A 20634-nucleotide genomic window follows, 5' to 3' on the forward strand; every position below is an offset into this window, starting at 1 on the left:
ATTACTCTGCGACTGAATTAATGCAGCAGCGGCATTTTGCATTTGTGTACCTCCCACCAATTAAATATCTCGAAGTCCGTATGAAAATATACCTCAATATTTTCATATCGCCACAGCTCTGCAGTAGCTTTATCAGTTCTGCTCACAAAGGTAGGTTGTTTAAGAAGACCTGAAAACAGCTCAAAGTTGTCTGAAGGTAACAAAGGTGTATCCGCAATTTGTGGTTCCGTTGTACTGTCAGAATTCTCAGTTAACATTCTCATAATTTTTCTCTTTTGTGTACCTTTGCTCAGATTCGGTAAAGTTCTTTAACTCTTTTGCTGGCAGGTATAAAAAAAGCGCAATTTTGTGCAAATCTTTTAAGGTTTCAACAGCAACTGTTTTTAAATAATAAAGCAACTTATTTTTCAAGTCTCGTGTAAAGCCGATGTCTTCTGAGGTAAGAGTGCATCTCTTTTGTAGACTAGTTATATAAACTACGTAAGGTGGATAATTAAATAATTTAATAAAACTAATATATTTAAACAAATACTTCATCAATATCCATTTTTTTCAAGATTGTTGTATTCTCTACTAATTGTTTGAAGTCAATGAGTGTCATTCGATTGCTCGACTTGCTTTTCATAACATCGTTTTTCAATCACTTGACTTGATTTGGGAAAAAGTATATCCAAGGCGAATTTATATAAGGTGGTGTTACTAGATCAGCGGATTTTGTGTATGTGTTTCGCCCCACGGCTTCTAATGGCAAATTGAAAAACTTTGTTTGAATTTCCACACACACACTTACATATTTTGACAGTTTATGCCGCCAAAGCAAAAACAAAATGCATGTAAATTTTTGTTTTTGTTCTCCTGCTATCATCTTATATTAATTCGCCTTGAGTATATCAATGCCATATTCGAAATCAAATGAGTACACTGCAGCCAAGGTACATTGAACAGGTAGTATCAGTAGAGCAGCTGATTTGATTTATTTTCAAATTATTTGGTTTCGAAAATGTCAAATATTTTTAATTTTTTCTCACAAAAATTCTGAATTGTTAAAATCCATTTGCATGTGAAACCTTTTCCCATACAAAACAAGCGATTGAATAGCAGCTTTTGGAACGTTCGCCCAACTCGGCAGCACGACCGCTGATTACTGGGCCTTGCAAAGGATGGATCAATGCTTCGAGAAGCAAACAAATTTACTAGGAAAGAAAGTTGCATCAATTTTTATTTTTTCCAATTTCAATTTTTTATTTTTTATAATTTTTTGTATTTCACATGGCACGCTTTGATTTAGAAGAAAAAATTCAGAACAGTTTTTGACACTTTCGATACCAGAAGCAACAACAAAATACACGCAAATGTTGTTTTTGCTCTACTGATACTACCTGTTTAATGTGCCTTGACTGCAGCTAAACATTGATTTCTCCGAGCCGTTCGCCACCAAACGGGGTTTCAGACAGGGCGATTCCATTTCATGTGACTTTTGTAATCTGATGTTGGAGAAGATAATAAGAGCTGCAGAACTGAACCGCTCAGGAACAATTTACTACAAGAGCGTGTAATTGCTGGCTTATGCCGATGACATCGACATCATCGGTAACAAAAACCGCGAAGTCTTTTCTGCCTTTTCCAAGTTGGATAGGGAAGCAAAGCGAATCGGTCTGGTGGTAAACGAGAACAAGACGAAGTATCTCCTGTCATCAAATAAACAGTCAGCACATTCGCGCCTTGGCAACCACGTCACTGTTGACAGTTACAATTTGGAGAAAGAAGAGAATTTCGTTTACCTGGGAACCAGCATTAACACCAATAATACTGTCAGCATTGAAATCCAACGCAGAATCACTCTTGCCAACAAGTGCTACTTTAGACTGAGTAGGCAATTCAGGAGTAAAGTCCTCTCTCGACGTACGAAAACCACGCTCTATAAGTCACTCATCATGCCCGTGTTGGTATATGGCGCAGAAGCATGGACAATGACAACATCCGATGAGGCGGCTCTTGGAGTGTTTGAGAGAAAGATTTTGCGGAAGATTTACGGGCCTTTACGCGTTGGCGACGGCGAGTACCGCAGACGATGGAACGATGAGCTGTATGAGCTTTACAACGACATGAACATAGTGCAGCGAATTAAAATACAGCGGCTCCGCTCGAATGGACACCGACGCTCCAGCTCTGAAAGTATTCAACTCGGAACCCGCTGGTGGTAGCTCAGGAAGAGGGAGGCCCCCACTGCGATAGAAAGATCAGGTGGAGAAGGACTTGGCTTCACTTGGCGTTTCCAATTGGCGTCAGTTGGCACAGAAGAGAAACGACTGGCGTGCTTTTCTGAACTCGGCCATAATCGCTTAGGCGGTTACAGCGCCAAAAAAGAAGAAAAAGAAGAATACACTTTGGATGCAATATAAAAAAAAAGTCGTTATAAAAACTGAATTGGTATATTTTCTTGATAAAGAGGAATATACTCCACTCTGGACGATAAAGAGGAATATACTCCACTCTGGACGACTTCAAAAAAGGAGGAGATTATCAATTCGTCGGAATGTTTTTAAAAACTTATTTTATGTATGTTACCGCATTACTTTCGACCACGTGAATTCTTCTTTTATCGGAAAGATGGTTCCTCAACGGTAATTTAGATACGATCATTGGATTATGAAGAATTAACGGTACTCCGAAATGTTTATGTAAGAATTGATGTCGGTTTTGTGTTTTGCTTAAAAATTACTTGTATTTAAATTGCATTGATGATAACGAAATACTACATTTTCATTAAAAAAAAAGCTATGCACAATTTATGGCAGGCACGGAACTTTTCAATAAAACAAAAATAAAAAAGTTTTACAAAAGCCGTATATTTTTTTGAATAAAATGTTAAAATAAAAAAAAAAAACTCAGTACATATGTATGTAAATATGTACATATAAATATTTATTTCAGGGTTTTGCAATTTATATGATGTGTTTGTAAGGATTGCTTTTAAAAAGTAATCCCATGATTTATGGGAAATTCCTTAAATGAAAGAATTTTTGTTTTTATGCAACAGTCATGATTGTATGGTACCATAGTTGCCCATTAAAAAGAAACCCTGGGTATATTCTAATATATATATATAATTTTTGACAAAGGAACATCCCATTATCCGCGAAAATTTGGGTGACTCTGCCTACATCACACATTCAGTAAACGAGAGTTTGACAATCCGTCGCTCATCACTAGCTTGCAAGTTTTACTGGAGATATTTTTACAAGTACATAACTAGGATCCCGTACGAGCCCATACTAGACAGAAATAATCAGAATTAGTCAGATTTTACTGGAAATAGATCCCGTACTCGATTATTTGACAATTGAGAGGACATAAAAAAGAGGAAATAAGGTCCTCTCTGTCAGATATTACCAGTTTTAGTCCGAAGATTTTTTGTGGGTAAATGTGTCAAACGATGAGCTGTAATGTGTTTGACAACCAAATTGAAAACAAAAGAAAAATGCACTCTGCAACATGGATCAAAAGTATTTAACTACTTGTTTAAGTGGATTCTACTGAACTTGAAAGTAGTTTTGTTTATTTATTTCTGTGAGCTGAGTTTGTGTACATAAAAAATAAGCAAAAATTTAACAAGCTACCATTTTTTACTAGAAAGCGATCCCTAAATTTAAGTATTATACTCTATGATTTCTAGGGATGCAAACGATGCATCGATGTTTTTGAAACATCGATAATATCGGTTCAAATTTCGATGTTTGCCATCGATATTTACAATTTTCTAAAATCGCTAAATTGACGATACATCGATGTTAGTTTCAACGATGTTTTTAACATCGGATTTAGTGTGACTCAGACTTCCTTTTGATTCAACTCACCCATTATTTTTCACAAAAATTTTATTAATCATTCTTTAGTGTGCAGTTTTTAGAATGCTCAACACTTAAAGCGGACCGACCACCCGTCTGTGAAAATTGTATTGCTCTGTGATAAAAAATACTCATTATGCGGGCTCATAAAATTCTAAAGAACTCAGTTCTGGTAAATTTGGGGCCCAGCGACCTAACCTAGTATGAATTTCCATTCTACATATATACGTATTAGTAGAAGGTCAATTAAATACAGGGAAATCGATCCATATGTATACATTTCCCTCACTGCATAACAGAAGCTTAGGGCTGTTCAGGATGGTCTGGGATTTGCAGTTGGAATTGCATTTGCAAGGTTTATGTGGGCTGCCTTGGCAACCGCGTGCATTTTATTGTTGTGAATTTACAAATGCAACGAATATGCAAATGCAAGAGCATATGCACAAGATGCTGAACAGCCCCACTGTATTGGTTGGGATTGAAAAAGATTAAATGTATCATACTGCCATACCTAAACAAAAGCGTTGGGCGGAGCGGTTTCTGACGCCTAGCGTTAGCGCCGAAGTGCCATGCCTAAACAAAAGCGTCAACGCTACGTCAAATGCATAAATAACACCAACAATAAGCATAGGTTTGTTTGTGTGTAACACGAAAATTACAGTTTCGCCATTTTCTGCAGCCAACTTTAATCTAACGCCCTGTCAAAATCGGATTTTCCAACCGCTCAGCGTTGACGCCGCGTTGTTTCGGTATGCTTCATACAAATTGTATGGGCATGGGAGTTTTTTGACAGCCAGACAACGCTGACGCTTTTGTTTAGGTATGGCAGTTAATCTCACTGGAGTCTAAAAAATTTTAAAACATCGGAAACCATCGATGTATCCGTCGCCCCTCAGCAGGCAATAGCAAACCTACGAGTGTATTTCTACCATGAAAAACAGCTTCTCATAAAAATACAATCATCGTTCGGAGTCGGCGTTAAAGTGTAGGTCACTCCCCTTTGTGTGCCAACATCAAGGCGCACGCCACAAATCGGAGGAGAACCTCGGCCAAACACTAACATATGTTTAAACATAACAAAATAATAATTTCCACCGTAATACAATGCTATTAGCAGAAATGTATGCTGTGGTATTAAAAACGAACAAATGTACTATTAGTTGGTTTTTAGTCTGCTGCAGCTATGCTGATCTTCATTTAAAAATTTTAAGCTTTATGTGTTCGGCTTGATGCTTGTGTATAAATGAGTGCCAATGTACAAAGTATAGTTTTTAATAAAAAAATTAATAACTTTACCATCGTAATTGCCGATTTTCGGCAAGAACTGTATTCTTTTGTAGATGCCAGCGACAGTAAAAGTCTAGCATGATTAGGAAGGCCAACAAAAACTAAAGCAAATTGATTTAGTGCTTGAAGTACTATAAATACTATATATCGAACTCTAATGAAATTATACATAACACATACATGTACATACCACATACATACATACTTATATAGCAGTTACATATTTTACGATTTTCAGTTTTGTATATGACTGCAATAAAACAGTGTATTTACAAACAAGTTGAGTTTCTATTGTCTTTTAGGTTATGTAATATATTTATGAGTAAAGATGTACATATATATATGTATATATAGATGCATGTACTACCTACAAACAATAATTTATTTATGTACAGTACATAAATACAAACAAAAAGTAAGTGCGCCTGGGCCACACTGGAGAAGTGAAACTTACGTTATATACAATACATATCTATTGTGTCTCATAACCAAAATACCTACATACATATGTACATACACACATCTGCTTTTGCTTCAGGTTACATTTTATGTCTTTTTTCTATCTAGATCCCTACCTCGTCCTAATTACATTTGTCATTCTGTTTTCCTTTATCTTCATTTTATCTTAATACTCTATCGATAACAAAATCGATACTAACATCCAATAAAATATCGATAACAAAACCGATAACAAATGTCGATAATAAAATCTATGAAAAATTCGATAAAAATTTCTATAGCGAAATCGATAATAATATTGGTAGCAAAATTTATTAGAAACTCGATAAAAATATCAATAGCAAAATCGATAAAAAATACCAATAACAAAATCGACAAAAATATCCAGAATAAACTCGTTAAGTATCAATAACAAAAACCATAAATATCGATACAAAACTCATATATGTATATCGATAACAAAATCGAAAAATATTGATAACAAAATCGATAAATACCGATACAAAATCGATAAAAATATCCATAACAAAATCGATAAAAATATCGATAACAAAATCGATTAAAATTTTCATAACAAAATCGATAAATATCGATAACAAAATCAATAAATACTGTTAACAAAATCGATAAATATCGACAACTAAATCGATGAATATCGATAACAAAATCGATAAATATCGATAACAGAATCAGTTGAAAATATCGATAACAAAATCGATAAAAAATATCGCTAACAAAATAGTTAAAGATATCGATTTTGTTACAATAGATCGTTTCCGTCGCGGTAACTAGGTGACTTGCTCCCTCCTCTAAATTTAATCAAAAAATATCGATTACAAAATCGATAACAAATCTATAAAAATCTCGATAGCAAAATCATTTACAACATCTATAAAAAATCAGTTACAAAATCGAATAAAATATCGATAACAAAATCGATAAAAAATATCGTTTATTATATCGATAAGTTCCGAAAATATCTGTAGCAACATCAACAATATCGATAAAAAATGTCGATAATTAATTAATCCCAACGGCTTTTTACCCTCCATTCCCGCCCAACCGACACGAGGGGCGCAGTCCGCATGACGTACGGAACCTTTTTTTTTTTTGTTTAGTTTTTTCGTGCCGAGTAGTGGAAACAGGAGTTTATTAAGTGTCGAGATCTAAAACTATTCAGCTACAGAATCAAATTCATCAGCTGATTGGATATGCTAAAGATAGTATTTCAATTATTGAGAGTGGAAATAATAGTTTTCTTTATAGTAAAAATCGAGTCCGATACGTCAAACGTGCTGGAATGACAGTTAAAATCTTGACATAAACCACGGAATGATTCGTTTAGTTCAAAATTAGTTTTGCATGGCTTTAAAAATAGAGGTCGAAAGTGTCTTGACACTCGAGAAGGAACATTAAAATTTACCTCAGCCAGGAGGGCCGGGCTATTAATCAAGCCTGTCATTAATTCTACGATAAATATTATACCCAGCATTTCTCTACGACTTGCGAGTGTAGGCAAATTTATGAGCTTTAGACGACTTGTGTAAGGGGGGAGATTGTAATCTGAATCCCAGTTAAAATTACGCAATGCAAAAAGCAAGAATTGTTTTTGAATTGATTCAATCCTTTCTGAATGAACTTGGTAGCGGGGATTCCAAACAATAGATCCGTATTCTAGTATAGGTCTAACTAAACTGGTAAAAAGAGCTTTTGTAACATAAGGATCTTTGAACTCTTTTGACCATCGCCTTACAAATGCAAAAACGCCTTTGGCTTTATTGACTGTAACATTGATATGATGGTTGAAATTGAGTTTGGAATCCATTGTGATAACAAGATCGACAAAATTGGATACCTGCTCCAGCTTATAATTTGATATTGAATAAACAGCTGGTTGAACAGCCCTCCGAGAGAAACACATAACTTTAAATTTTTGAAGGTTTAGTGGCATATAGTTTGTATTACACCAACTAACCACGTTGTTCAGATCCGCTTGTAACAAAGACCTTTCTTCGATAGAGGACAATGTTTTAAAAAGTTTCACATCATCGGCATACATTAAAATTTTTGAATGTTTTATTATAGAAGAAATATCATTAATGAATATCAGGAACAGAATCGGACCAAGGTGGCTTCCCTGAGGAACTCCTGAAGAAACTTTAATGATGTTGGAAGAACAATTATTAACAATAACTCTTTGTGTTCTATCAGAGAGGTAAGATGAGATCCATTGAAGAAGACTGGGCTGAAAGCCGATTAGGTCGAGTTTACGGATGAGTAACGAGTGACATACTTTGTCAAAAGCTTTACTGAAATCAGTGTAAATTACGTCGGTATGAGAATTTTCTCTAAAACCGTTTGAGACATGAGTTGTAAACTCCAATAAATTAGTCATAGTAGATTTTCCTTTAGAAAACCCGTGTTGAGATTGTGTAATTGAAGAAGATATAGAATATGTCAGCTGGTTAACAATAATTGCTTCGAATAATTTGGGGATAGCGGAGAGTTTCGCTATGCCTCGATAGTTTTCTATAGACGACCTGCTGCCGTTTTTGTGAAGTGGTATTATGAAAGACTCCTTCCAGGCTGACAGTGACAAATTGAATAGAGTTGTTAAAGGCTCGCAGATGTTCTCAGCGCAGTTTTTAAGAAAATAGGTCGGAATATGATCAGGTCCAGGCCTAAATGACGCCTTTAACGTTTTTAAAGAGTGTAAAACTTCATCGGAAGATATTACTGGAATATAAGCAGAATAATTGGACCTAAAGAACCGAGCAAACATGTTGGCAATGAGTTGGCTGTCGCTAGATACAGTGTTGCGATAATGCATAGCGGACGGAAAACCATGTGCCTTACGCTTTGAATTTACGAAACCATAAAATGATTTAGGATTGTTAATTAAATTCTTCTTAATTTTACATAAATATGAATTATAACATTTCTTATTTAATGCAAAGTAGCTATGCCGCAAAACTGAGTACCTTAGGTAATCACTGTGTAAGCCCGTTCTTTTATACAGTTTAAAAGAGTGCGACTTTTTATTTTTCAATTTTTTAAGCTCTCCCCGCAAACATATTCTGAGCGTTCAGAATATATGAGTCCGAAAGGTGTCCTAGGTAGGTAAAAAAATATGAGTTTCAAAAACAAAAAATTTTTTACTCTTATATGAATCTTTAGGATTCATATATGAGCCAAGTTATGAGCCAGCAACTTGTGCCAATATAAAAACAATAAAGATTTGAAATTTATATCTAAACTTGTTTATAAAACAAAAAATGAACAAAATTTAGCTTCAGCTGCTGCTATTGAATGCATGTTGGAATGTGTATATGCATGTAAGTATGTATGTATGTTATTTGCAAGGACTTTTTGCGGAATGCCTTTGCAAATATAGTGAGTTGAATAAGACTCAAAGAGCAATCTAAAATAAGAGTCCGAATGTAGCAATTTATGAGGCCGATAAGGGTCTCAAAAAGAGTCATATATGAGGCCAAAACTTGTTTTAAAAGAGTCCAAAATGAGCCGTATATGAGGCCAATAAGAGTCCAATATGACTCATATTGAGGCTCATTTGATGTATGAATTTAAGCTCATATAAGTCGACATTCGTAGGAAGGGAAACACACTCATATCGGACTCTTAAATGAGCTCATTATGAGCGTAATAGCTCCGAAATAGGACTCCTTAAAGACTCCAAATGTTTGCTGGGATATTACGTATTGGCACATACTTTCGAAACAAATTGAAAACAGTATCATTAAAGTGCTCAACGCTACGCTTCTCGTCATCTCTATATATTGGCCAAGATAACTTTGAAAGTTCTTTGTTAATTTTCCTGAAATTTGCTTTCGCAAAAACATATCTAGTACTTGAACTTGACTTATTATTATGTATTTCATTTATGATTTCGTAGCTTAACTCAAGAGCAGGATGGTATGCATCTTCCGGCAAAACTAGGGGATCACACCGATTAATAGAGGCCTTCGGAACATCATCAACGTAAACGAGATCCAAGACATTTCCAAACTTATTTGGACATATATTTATTTGTTTGAGGCAAAGTTCAGCCATTTCCTCCAGAAATACATTGTAACTATCTCTAGATGAAACTGGTACAACATCGGTGTCAATGATGTTCCATGAAATATGTGGCCGATTTAAATCGCCCAAAACAATCATAGAATCGGATGCCGTAAGCATTGCATTTACGGTCTCAAGTAAAGAAACTAGCAGCATATATACCGATACGGCAGAATTAGGAGGGATGTAGCAAAGAGCTAAATAAATATAACCAAACCGAGAATCCCGAAAATCTCTAAAATCCCAAAATAGTTCCCAGATTGAGTGTCTGTATCTCTCTCCATATCCTTTGCCCTTTAATTGCCTTTATTTTAATCTTTCTTCATTATCTTCATCTTTACTTTTATCGCTATCCTCATACTCCTCTTTGTCTTTACTTTTATGTTTATCATTTTCTTCATCTACATATTCCCCTTCACCTTTGCCATAATACATATATGTATGTATTTATATAAGTAAAGTGTTTAAATTTACCTTGGTCTTCATTTTTGCCTTTATCTTTACGCATCTTTGTTTTTGTTTTTATTATTACCTTTGCATTTATCCTTTTCTTTATCTATGTACGTAGTCACCCTTACTTTAATTATTGTATTGGTCTTTTTTTAGTGTTATTCTTTAACCTTTTGTTAGCAAAATTTTTGTAAAATTAATACCATATGCATACACACAAGAACACACAACCGTTGCACCATTTCCGTGTGCAATTTCCGTTGAATTTGCCGATTTACTCTCAACCAACCAACCGCCGCTAAAAAAGTTTCACAAAAAATAGTTAAAGACGTTCTAAGTAAATATGTATGTATATGCATAAGTTACATATATAACTTTATATGTACGAATATAAGGAACTTTATTTTATGTATTCACCAACTAATTTAGTTACGAGTGCATACATTCATACATATGTATATGGGGAAATCTTTTGAGACGGCGACATTTTGCGTACTGGCATATTGTTGCCGCCACAAAGCAGCTGCAGTGCCAAGTGCGGTTTCTATACCTTCGTTAATAATACTTATATATGTAAATATCAATAAATAGTTACTATTCAAAACAAAACTAACGGTTTAAATGACCAGCTTACTTGCTAAAATCGAGAAAATCAGGAAATTTCTAGTGCAACTCGCACAAAATCTATTTTTTATTAATGTATAACTTCCTGAGCGGTCAGACCTCGGGGCTTCAGACATTTATTTGTACGTTCTGAGGAATAAAATGACAGGTATTAAACAAATGTACCAGTTACCAAATGCGAGAAGTAAAGGCTGTTTACAACTGTAACTGATTTTCGCGTATTTTATAAAAAACGTGAATTTTCTTGTGGTAGTCGTTGAGCGGTACTTATTTTACGTTTATGTGTATAAAATATACTTCTCCAATTCTTCAGAAGAAGAATCATAGGTTAAAGGACGATGTGCAACTATCAGTGCAGAAAAATCTTCTTGACAAAACGCGTGATCAGTGCGTAATTTTTTACTAAATATATCGATTTTTCGTTGAGCACAACCAATCAAGGGCAAACAAAATCCTTAGCCCTGGTGTAATTTTTTGCGTTTGTGTATTTGGGCCTGTGTAAAAAATGCCCACCTCTAAAAATTATTTTAATGGTCAGTACTGGACAAAAGGTTTGTTTGTTACGCTTTCACGCTTTAACTACTCAACAGATCTTAATGAAATTTCGCAGTTTAGGTGACCTTTGACCTTGAATAATTTTTTTTTACAGATCTAGGGTCGTTAAGGACTTCTCACATTTCATTTATAATGACGTTCTCAGATTTCAGCTTGAAAATCTAACTTGACCCGGCTAATAGAAAACAATTTTGAAAATATGGATTAAATAGAGTAGCAATTAAAAAATATTATTTACGCGGATTATTGGGTTGACAAGTTATCATTTATAAAAAAAAATTGTACTATTATGTTGAAAAAAAAATTTTTAATTGAAAAGTCACCGTCTCAAAAGATTTCCATCTATATTTGTATGGAATGTAAGGTTAGGAACTCTAGTTTATAACACACATTTATACATACATACATACATACCTACATATATCTGTGGTCATAAGCAATAACCGCCTAAGTCGAAAAACCTGAATTCGAGAAAAAACGTTCTAAACATTTGGATTGTAATGCTACCCTTATGGGGAAACCAAACTATGTTCGTCTATAACTTTTTAAATAGCCTAGCTGGCGAGATGGAGATTTCACATAGCAAAAGTTGAACACCTCTGGATGAGCTTTCCATAGAAAAACCATTTTTACCCTGGTATTCAGTAATTCCGTCTCATCTCAAGTCACTAAATTTGAGACTATCAATTAGTGACTATTTTTGTGACTTGGGATGATTTGGGTATTCAGTAGGAGAGACTCACAAAAATGTTACCAAAAATTTGTGGTGAAAACAGACAGAGACAGTCAACTGATAGTATTTATGTATGCTTTTTGCTCAAAGCATTATACTGCCGCTCGAGAGATCCGAGTTCGAGTCCTTTAGTTTTTCTTTTCTTTTTAACCGACTTCCTAAAAAGGAGGTTATCTGTTCGTCGGAATATTTTTTTTATGTATGTTACCGCATAACTTTGGCCTACGTGAATATATTTTTTTTATATGAAGTCGGTTTTTTTTGCTAAAAATTACTTGTTTTTTTGTTAGTTTTATTTTTTATACCCGAGCGCACTTGTGCACAAGGGTATTATAACTTTGTTCACATAACGGTTGTTTGTAACAGGCAAAACGAATCGAGATAGATATAGACAAATGTATACATAAATGATCAGAATGAAAAAAGAAATCGATTAAGCGGTGACTGTCTGTCCGTCCGTCCGTCCGTCTGTCCGTCCGTCTGTGCACACGATAACTCGAGTAAAAATTGAGATATCTTAACGAAACTTGGTACGTGAACTTCTTTTGGGCGTGGGACGGATGGTATTGAAAATGGGCGAAATCGGATAATAACCACGCCTACCTCCCATATAACGGTAATTTTAAGAAATACGAAAACTGCGATATTTTAGTAACTACTGAAGATAATTCACTCAAAATTGATACTTACAATGAGTTTCAGACGGAAAACATGAATATTATAAATTTTTGGAAAATGGGCGTAGCCACGCCCACTTATGGTTACATGTGTATATCTTGGTAACCGCTGCACCAATTTCTTTCAAACTTGGCACAGTTGTTGGTCCTGGTACAGCATACCAACTGGCCGACAATTTCTAAAATCGGACAATAACCACGCCCACATCCCATATAACGGTAATTTCGAGAAATACAAAACCTTCGATAAATCAGTAAATATTGAAGCTAATTTATTCAAAATTGATGATTGCAACAATTCTTTACCAAGAAATACGTTTATGACAAAATTTTGGGAAATGGGCGTAGCACCGCCCACTTGTGATCACATATATGTATCTCGCTAACCGTTCTAGCAATTTGTACCAAGCTCGGTATGGTTATTGTGCTTGCCACATAAAAGCAAACCATTGAAAATTGTTGAAATCGGACTAAAATTGAGGCCGCTTTTCATATAACGGTAAATTTCAGATATGCTTGAAATTTCAATATTTCGAAATTTAAGGACGCTAATTTACTTAAAATGTATACACCCCGGCTTATCATGTAGCGGTAGCTTTCGGAAAGGTGGAAAACATATATTTAATACTTGCGCCGGGTATTTAATGTTCGGCTCCGCCCGAACTTAGACTTTCTTACTTGTTTATTTTTATTTGAATGTTTCAAAAAAATAATTTATTTTAATGAATTTTTATGATAGTAAAGCATTTTTGTCGACCGCTGTGGTGTAGTGATAAGCAGTGTGCACTTTCACTCATCAGCACCTGGGTTCAAGCCCTGGTCAAAGTCCCCTTTCAGACACGTCAAGTCTTGAAAGCAATTTTTTCGCATTCTCTTTTGTGTTTTCTATTTGCTTCCACACGCGTCAACTTTAATTGAATTCAAGTCCTTGGTTCTTTAAGTGGGAAGCAACGAAAAGATCAAAAGAGACAAGAAAACTTGAAACGAATTGACGGTACGGAGGTATCTGTACTCTTTCTCACCTTGTTATCCGATCACTGCTCGCGTTTTAACGAAATGTCATTGAAGTTGATCATTTGAAAGCACATTTGCATGTCTGGCTGTAGCTGAACGTGTAGAGATGCTCGCTGTTAGTTCTTAGCTCCCAGCATGTTCGGGTTCGAATGCCATCAGAGGCAACATGTAATTTTTAATTTTTGGCTTGGCTTTTATTAATTTCGAAAAAGCATTTGAGAAGTGAAGAACAAAAGCGTGTACAAACGAAAAAATATAACAACAATGCCATTGTTAATATGTTGGAGTAGTGTTGTGCTACTCTGATGTAATGCAGAGATGGAGTATATGGTCCTGCCCTAGGACATCGCAATGTTAATTGGACCATATTTTTTATATGAATTGTGGTTAATTTTGGAGTATTCCTTGGTCCTTAGGGAGTACTCTTTACACGCATGCATGGAGTAGTCGCGATTTTTGCAGGGACATACGAAAATTTGGCGCAAAGAGGTCGATATCTTGCAAAAACATCGGTGATTCCAAAAAAGTTAAAATACCGATACTATCAATAGTGCCCCGATGGAGGAATGTTCGATATCGTATCGATTATTCCGAATATCGATATTTCATGGCACGATAAACGATTTTTTGAATCGATATTTCAAGGTCGATATATCGAAGACATCGATAATTTACCCGCAATATGCATATTAAAGTTGAAATTTATTTTTGATCTACAAAAAAGTGTATGGGAAAATACTAAAGTAGGTTTAATCAGCAGCTTGTGTGATTTATTTAGCTCTTAAGTTTGACAAACCGCTTTAGTCGAACCGCGTGCCGTTTTAATCCTCAATAAATATACAAGAGTGAAATATCACAATTAGGTGAGTTGACAGGCAGGTCTATTATTCTATTCAATTGGGAGTAAGATTTTCAACATCGATTTTTCCGATATCGATATTGTTCAGCCTGATATATCGGCATATCGATTTTACATGCAATGAATTAAGTCGATTCATGATATCGATGCTTTCTTAAATATCGAACACTCCTACCCCGATGTTTTCGCAGCTGTAAAATGTCTGACTTTTCAACATGTCTCTAATTTGCACTAGGGCTGGGTAACTCATTGAAATTTAGCGAGTTAACTCAATAGCACAAGCTCTTTTATGAGTCAGCTCAGTGAGGTGGCTCAATTGAGCTATGACACTCTGCTGTCGAGGCAACACAGCTTAGAGTTGGTTAGTGCTGTTGTTCAGCTGACGAGCGCTGCAGAGCTGTTTTGCACTGTAGACCTGTTACAAGGAATAGGGTTGATATGTGTTGTAGAGCAGGGCGTGAGTCACGTATGACGACAATCGTCTGAACGATGTCGTGTCGAGATTGTTGAAGCGATATTGTCAACTCGATTCTAGTTTTGCTTCACGTAACAGTAACAGTAACACGTAACAGCAAAACAAATGCTTAAATCAGTGTTTTTACGAGGTCGTTTTGTTAGTATCGTTTGAACGACTATCGTTTTAGAGTTACGTGATTCATGCCCTGGTTTGCACTATATAGCTGTTAAAAGTAATAGATTTGATATGTGCTGTGGAGCTGATGAGCACTGCAGAGCTGGTTTGCACTGTAGAGCTTTTAAAAGGAATAGAGTTGGTATCACGATGGAGAGAATACAGAGGTGGCGCCGATGACGATACCGCTACTCGGCTCTCAGTGATTTTGACAGAATCAGCTGTTTTGGTGACGTCATAGTAGAGAAGACAGCAGTAGTGATGTGCTGAGTCAATACTTTTAAGTATCCAATACTCTCGATAGTCGGTACCGAAACATTTAGGTTTCGAACAAAAGCGCACATAGGCCAAAAATATGGAAAAAACGGTTCAGGGACTCAGACTCGCCTATCAAAACCCGAATGCAGGAGCCAATAGAGCTTTTAATACTGATTCAAATGAACGATGGATATATGTCGGTTCGAGGCCATAATACAGAAAAAACTCTTACTTGTTTGAAGCATTTTTGTTCCCGCTGAATCGGACGATATAATTTTTGTAGGCAGATTCTGTAACCATTTAGCGACGGATTGTATAACCAGTTAGCGACAGATTCTATAACCAGTTAGCGATAATTTTCGAATCGGTATCGGTTTTGTTGACGTATGATATTAAATTGTCAACTCTACGGTGACGTCATGCCAAAATTACTCTCACGAATTCTGCTGCAATCGACGCAATCTTGTATTCTATCATTCTTGAGTTGGTATGTACTGCAGAGCTGATGAGCGCTGTGGAGTTGGTTTGCACTGCAGAGCTGTTAAGAGGAAATTAGTTGGTAGGCGCTGTAGAACTGGTGCGCGGTATAACTTGAACGAATTGTAAATTTTTACAACTATCAAATTTTTTGCAATTTTCTCGTCTTTATTTTCATTCTTTACTCTGTGTACCGACTATGTGGCGAATATGTATTGAGTTACTGAGTTATATTTTTTTTTAGAAGCGACACACTGCTGGGAGTCAGTTCAACAGCTCCGCTCAGCGCTGAGTTACCCATCTCTAATTTGCACGTGGATGGTTTGTTTACTATTTTCAACCATGCTATTTTACTGACTCCAATCTTCCTTCCTATACCGTTTCTATGTTATGAACTTTTAACGAATTAATAATCGGCTTATGATACCAAAGGAGGACGACAGGGAGTTATTGGTATTATGGAAGAAATTGCGGTTGAAAAAAAGACGGACAGTTGTTGGACCGTGGAAAGATGTGTAAGTCTTCATTTGATTGAGAATCTGTTTTGGTTTGAAAAATTTTTCTTGCAGAAAGGAATTTGGGTGCATCTTTGAGTGGTTGTTTGGACCCGACAATGACATAGAACAGCAAAAGCGCGCTCTAAAACAAATGAAGGTTTGGAGTTTGCGGCGTAGTACACAATGCCCAGCGGGCGTACTTGCAACTAAGACGCTTCTAGAAGTGCAACACAGAGATAAAGAGCGGACGCAAAATACACTAACTGAGAGCGACTTGCAAACTTTATATGCAAGCGCTTTCACACGCTTCTTCAATTTTATGTCGTCCACTATGCAAACGCATAATATGCGGACAATGTACGATACCGCACGTATGCTTGGACTGCCTTCTTTTGTGGTGGATCTACGACACATTTGTGCCCACGGACAAGTGCTGCCTCCCCTCGACGTATTACGGAACTCCGTGGTGAACTGCTTGACATGGCTTCGTGACTACTATTGGATTCCACAACGAGATACAATGTGCGATGTAGACGCCAGTAAAATTCGTCGCAAAGACAAAACACAGTTTGAAGAAAATGTTACGACACTATTTGTTATTTATGATGCAGCTTTGGAGTGCGCTTGTAAAGGTGCGCATAATATGAAAAGTGGAAAACGGCACATAAGTGGCAAACGTCTTGCGCAGCTTAGAGCATATTACGCTGATCACAAGTTAACTTCATTAAAAGAAGCGTTGGAGCTTGCAGTAAAAGAATTAATATCACAAATCAAACGCGAAATAGCCATTAAGGATATGTCGGAAATTTTTATTGAATCCTTACTGAAGATGAAATATTTCTTCTCGATTGGAGGTATGGAAATTTTATATAACACAAAGTGATTCAAGCTGCATGCTTTCGATTATAGTACAAATTATTTATATGTATGTATGTACATTAGACTGCATCACTCCCCATACAAATCAAAATCGATGCTGTGTTTCCATTGGAATTCTATTATATTTTAAGAGTTGCACCAAAATATTTAGGAAAAATATTAAGATATACGTGAGCTGGACCGATTTGAAAATACCTCCAAAAATGGAGTTTTTTTGGAACAAGTAATTTGTAAGGAAAAAACTAAAACGACTTCAATTCTCATATAAAAATGTAAGATTATCGTTAATTTCTTCATGATCCGATGATCGGATTTAAAACAAATTAATATGGGACCGCTTGTGATGTAACATATTTTCTTTAAAAAAAATTATAGAAATCGGTTAAGGTGGTTCAATGTTATGCAATAACATATGTACATAAGAAAAATTCCGACGAATTCATAACCTTTCTCCTTTTTGTGAAGTCGGTTAATAAAATTGTTTTTTCAAGATTTGCTTGAATAACATCCCCTATAAATGACAAAACGGTTTAAGTTTACAAAATTTGCATACAAATATTTAAAAAAAAATTTCAACGGAACCGTAATAATGAGATTTTTTATGCTGTTTTTTAACTTTTTTCAAAGATTGGTAGAAGAAAAACTTGAATAACTGAACTTTAACTATTCCGACTTAGACTTGTGGGGCATCATTGGAAAGGTATTTTCTCACCATTTTTATTTCTTTGCTAATAACTTATTAAAAGGATGAAAGTGAAAGGTAGGATGAATGAGTGTCTACAAGTTAAATTAAGATTTATATGTGAAAAAAATTAGGACGTGAATAAGCCTTTTTTGCACAGAAATAAAAAGGGTGAGAAAATACCTTTCTACTGATACCCCACAAGTCTAAATCGTAGATATTCAAGTTTTTTGTAAATCAATCTTTGAGAAAAGTTAAAATTCAGCATCAAAAATCACATCATTACGATTCCGTTGAAAAGAGTTTTAAATATTTTTATGCGAATTTTTTAAGCTTAATTTGTTTTGTCATCTGAGGGCATTTTTTCCACATTGTTCTTTAAAAAACTATTTCTTTTCATAAAAAACTCTCACCCTTATTCTAGAACCCGAATTTTTATCGAAAAATCGACATGCTGCAATCAGTGTTACCGTTGTGCGACTATAGTGTCAAATTGACACTTTTTGGAGTTTGATGCCCCCTGACATTTACTTTTTAAAAACAGGCTTAGTTAGATAGATAGATAGTTGGGTAAGGCACTGCGAGCGGTAGGTCTATTGTTCCCCTAGCTTATCACAACACCTCAACCAGCCCTAGAGTGTCTATAAATTTCATAATAGACCCCGGGGACAGTGAGTGTATGTGCTCCTCTCTTGGCCAGATGTGTCCTATGCTCCTATACCTCCTGCGTGCAACGGCCTCGCACTCCATAAGAAGGTGTAGGCGAGTCTCCTTGGCCTCATCGCAGAAGCGACACAGGTCGCTGGACCAGATACCCAGTTTATACAGGTGCCCTCTGAGCCTACAGTGGCCCGTCAAAAATCTTGTAATTCGATTTGTTTTACCGACAATGATGGAGAAACATTTGTGTGTTCGAATTCTAGTACACTTTTTATGTGTCACAAATTCCTGTGGAAGTGTTTTGTTTCTCTTAATTCTTCAAGGTGTAACGACCAATATGGGACTACAGTTTTGCGAATACTAATGTGGGTTTGGGGTACTGAAAGATGAGCTGCTTTTCGGAGTGCTTTTCGTAAAACATTGGCTTCCTTATTTATATGACCCAATTGCGAGTGTTTCTCTATGGCTTTGTTAGCCGAGCATTGGAATTTCGCCCAGTTGGCATTTTCTATAATAAACTTCGGTTTGGGTGTACCAGGGTTTGACGAAGCTAAAACTATTTTGGTCAACAGCGAGAAGTGATCACTTCCATGAAGTTGGGACAGAGTGGAGCAGGTAAGCTTCGGACCTATCCCAGGTGAGCATATACACACGTCTATGTGTGTGAATGTCTGGTGCGTTGTGAAGTGTGTTGGTGGGTGCCATGTCATTTAGAACTATTAAATTTTTTGAAAGCATTAAATCTACTACTATTTTACCTCTTTGGTTAGTGGATTCTGAGCCCCACAGGGAGTTCCATGCGTTAAGGTCACCTACTAGTAAAATTTCGGTTTTTGCCCCAGAGATGATATCGTAGAGTTCTTTAACGCTAACGTTTGTTTAGGGGGTATGTAAATCGATAGGATTGTGAATTTAAAGCCCATGTTGACTTCGATAATTTCATACTTGTTCGTTTTTAGGCATGCCATTGTTACGAATTTCGAGAGTTCGAAGATACGATTCGGATTGTGGCATACCATTTCTACGATTCGTAGCGAAATCCGAATACGAAAGTGTTGCAGAATAGGGGTGTCCATTTTTGGAGACATTTTCAAATCGGTCCAGCTCACGTAAACCAAAATATTTTTCCGAAATATTTTGGTAGAGGTCTTCAAGTATAATAATTTTTGTAATCCCGGCGAAAAACCCCGCAACTTTTTTTTTGGTGATGCAGTCTAACGTACATATATTTTTCTTTTTTAAAGATACTCATAGCTCTGGGGAACCTCTAGAATTTATAATTGCCGCAACACAAAGCCTTTTCCGAATGCTGGCGATTCACGGATTCATCGAAGATCTCTTTTACAGTTTGATAGAAATGGCAGACAACGCCGTCGTGCCGAAGAACCGTCGAGCTGGTGCAAGTTTGTGGGCCACAAGGATAGCTGCAGGCTTTGTAGCCTTTCGCAAATGCAAACAAATGTATAAGGCGGAATTGGATGAGGTAGGTAAAAATAAATGCTTACATAAAACACCAGCGACAGCTCTCTTTATTGCTTGCAGAATCCCAATACAAAAGACTTTGACTTCACCACGTTGAATCTAGAAAATATATCGAAGAAAATGAGAAGGCATTTGATTTATGCCGGAGTTGACTTAAAATGTACGCCTATTTTTGGTGATTCTATGCGACGTCCATGGCTTTGGATAGTTGAAAAAAGTTTTGTAAAACAAAAACTTAGTTCTATTAATACATATACAGCACCTATAGTCAAGAGGTAGCCTTCTTGAAATTACTTTCGTGGTAATTTGAAAGTTTCAATAATTTTTCTTAGCATATTGCCACTTGTGGAGCCACCACTTACAACTGCTGAAATCCGAGGCATCTCACAGTTAATCGACGCTTTTTTTGGCAAGAAAATTGGTCTGAAGAAACAGGTTGAAAAACCAACTGACAATGATGCCACAATTCATACAGCTAGTGA

General features: G+C 36.0%; 1 protein-coding gene across 1 annotated transcript; it reads left to right on the forward strand.

The window, feature by feature from the left end:
- Positions 1-16218: 16218 nt before the first annotated feature.
- Positions 16219-20630, forward strand: LOC118751797 (the record flags this gene model as incomplete). Its single annotated transcript, XM_036486609.1, has 5 exons — positions 16219-16467; positions 16522-17303; positions 19915-20153; positions 20213-20427; positions 20485-20630. Coding segments are annotated over exons 1-5 (1477 nt in total), but the record flags the coding sequence as incomplete, so codon positions are not given.
- Between the last annotated feature and the right edge of the window lie 4 nt (positions 20631-20634).

The sequence above is a fragment of the Rhagoletis pomonella genome, unplaced genomic scaffold (genome assembly GCF_013731165.1).
Source record: "Rhagoletis pomonella isolate Grant_MI unplaced genomic scaffold, Rhpom_1.0 Rhpom_scaffold_01000, whole genome shotgun sequence".
Taxonomy (NCBI): domain Eukaryota; kingdom Metazoa; phylum Arthropoda; class Insecta; order Diptera; family Tephritidae; genus Rhagoletis; species Rhagoletis pomonella.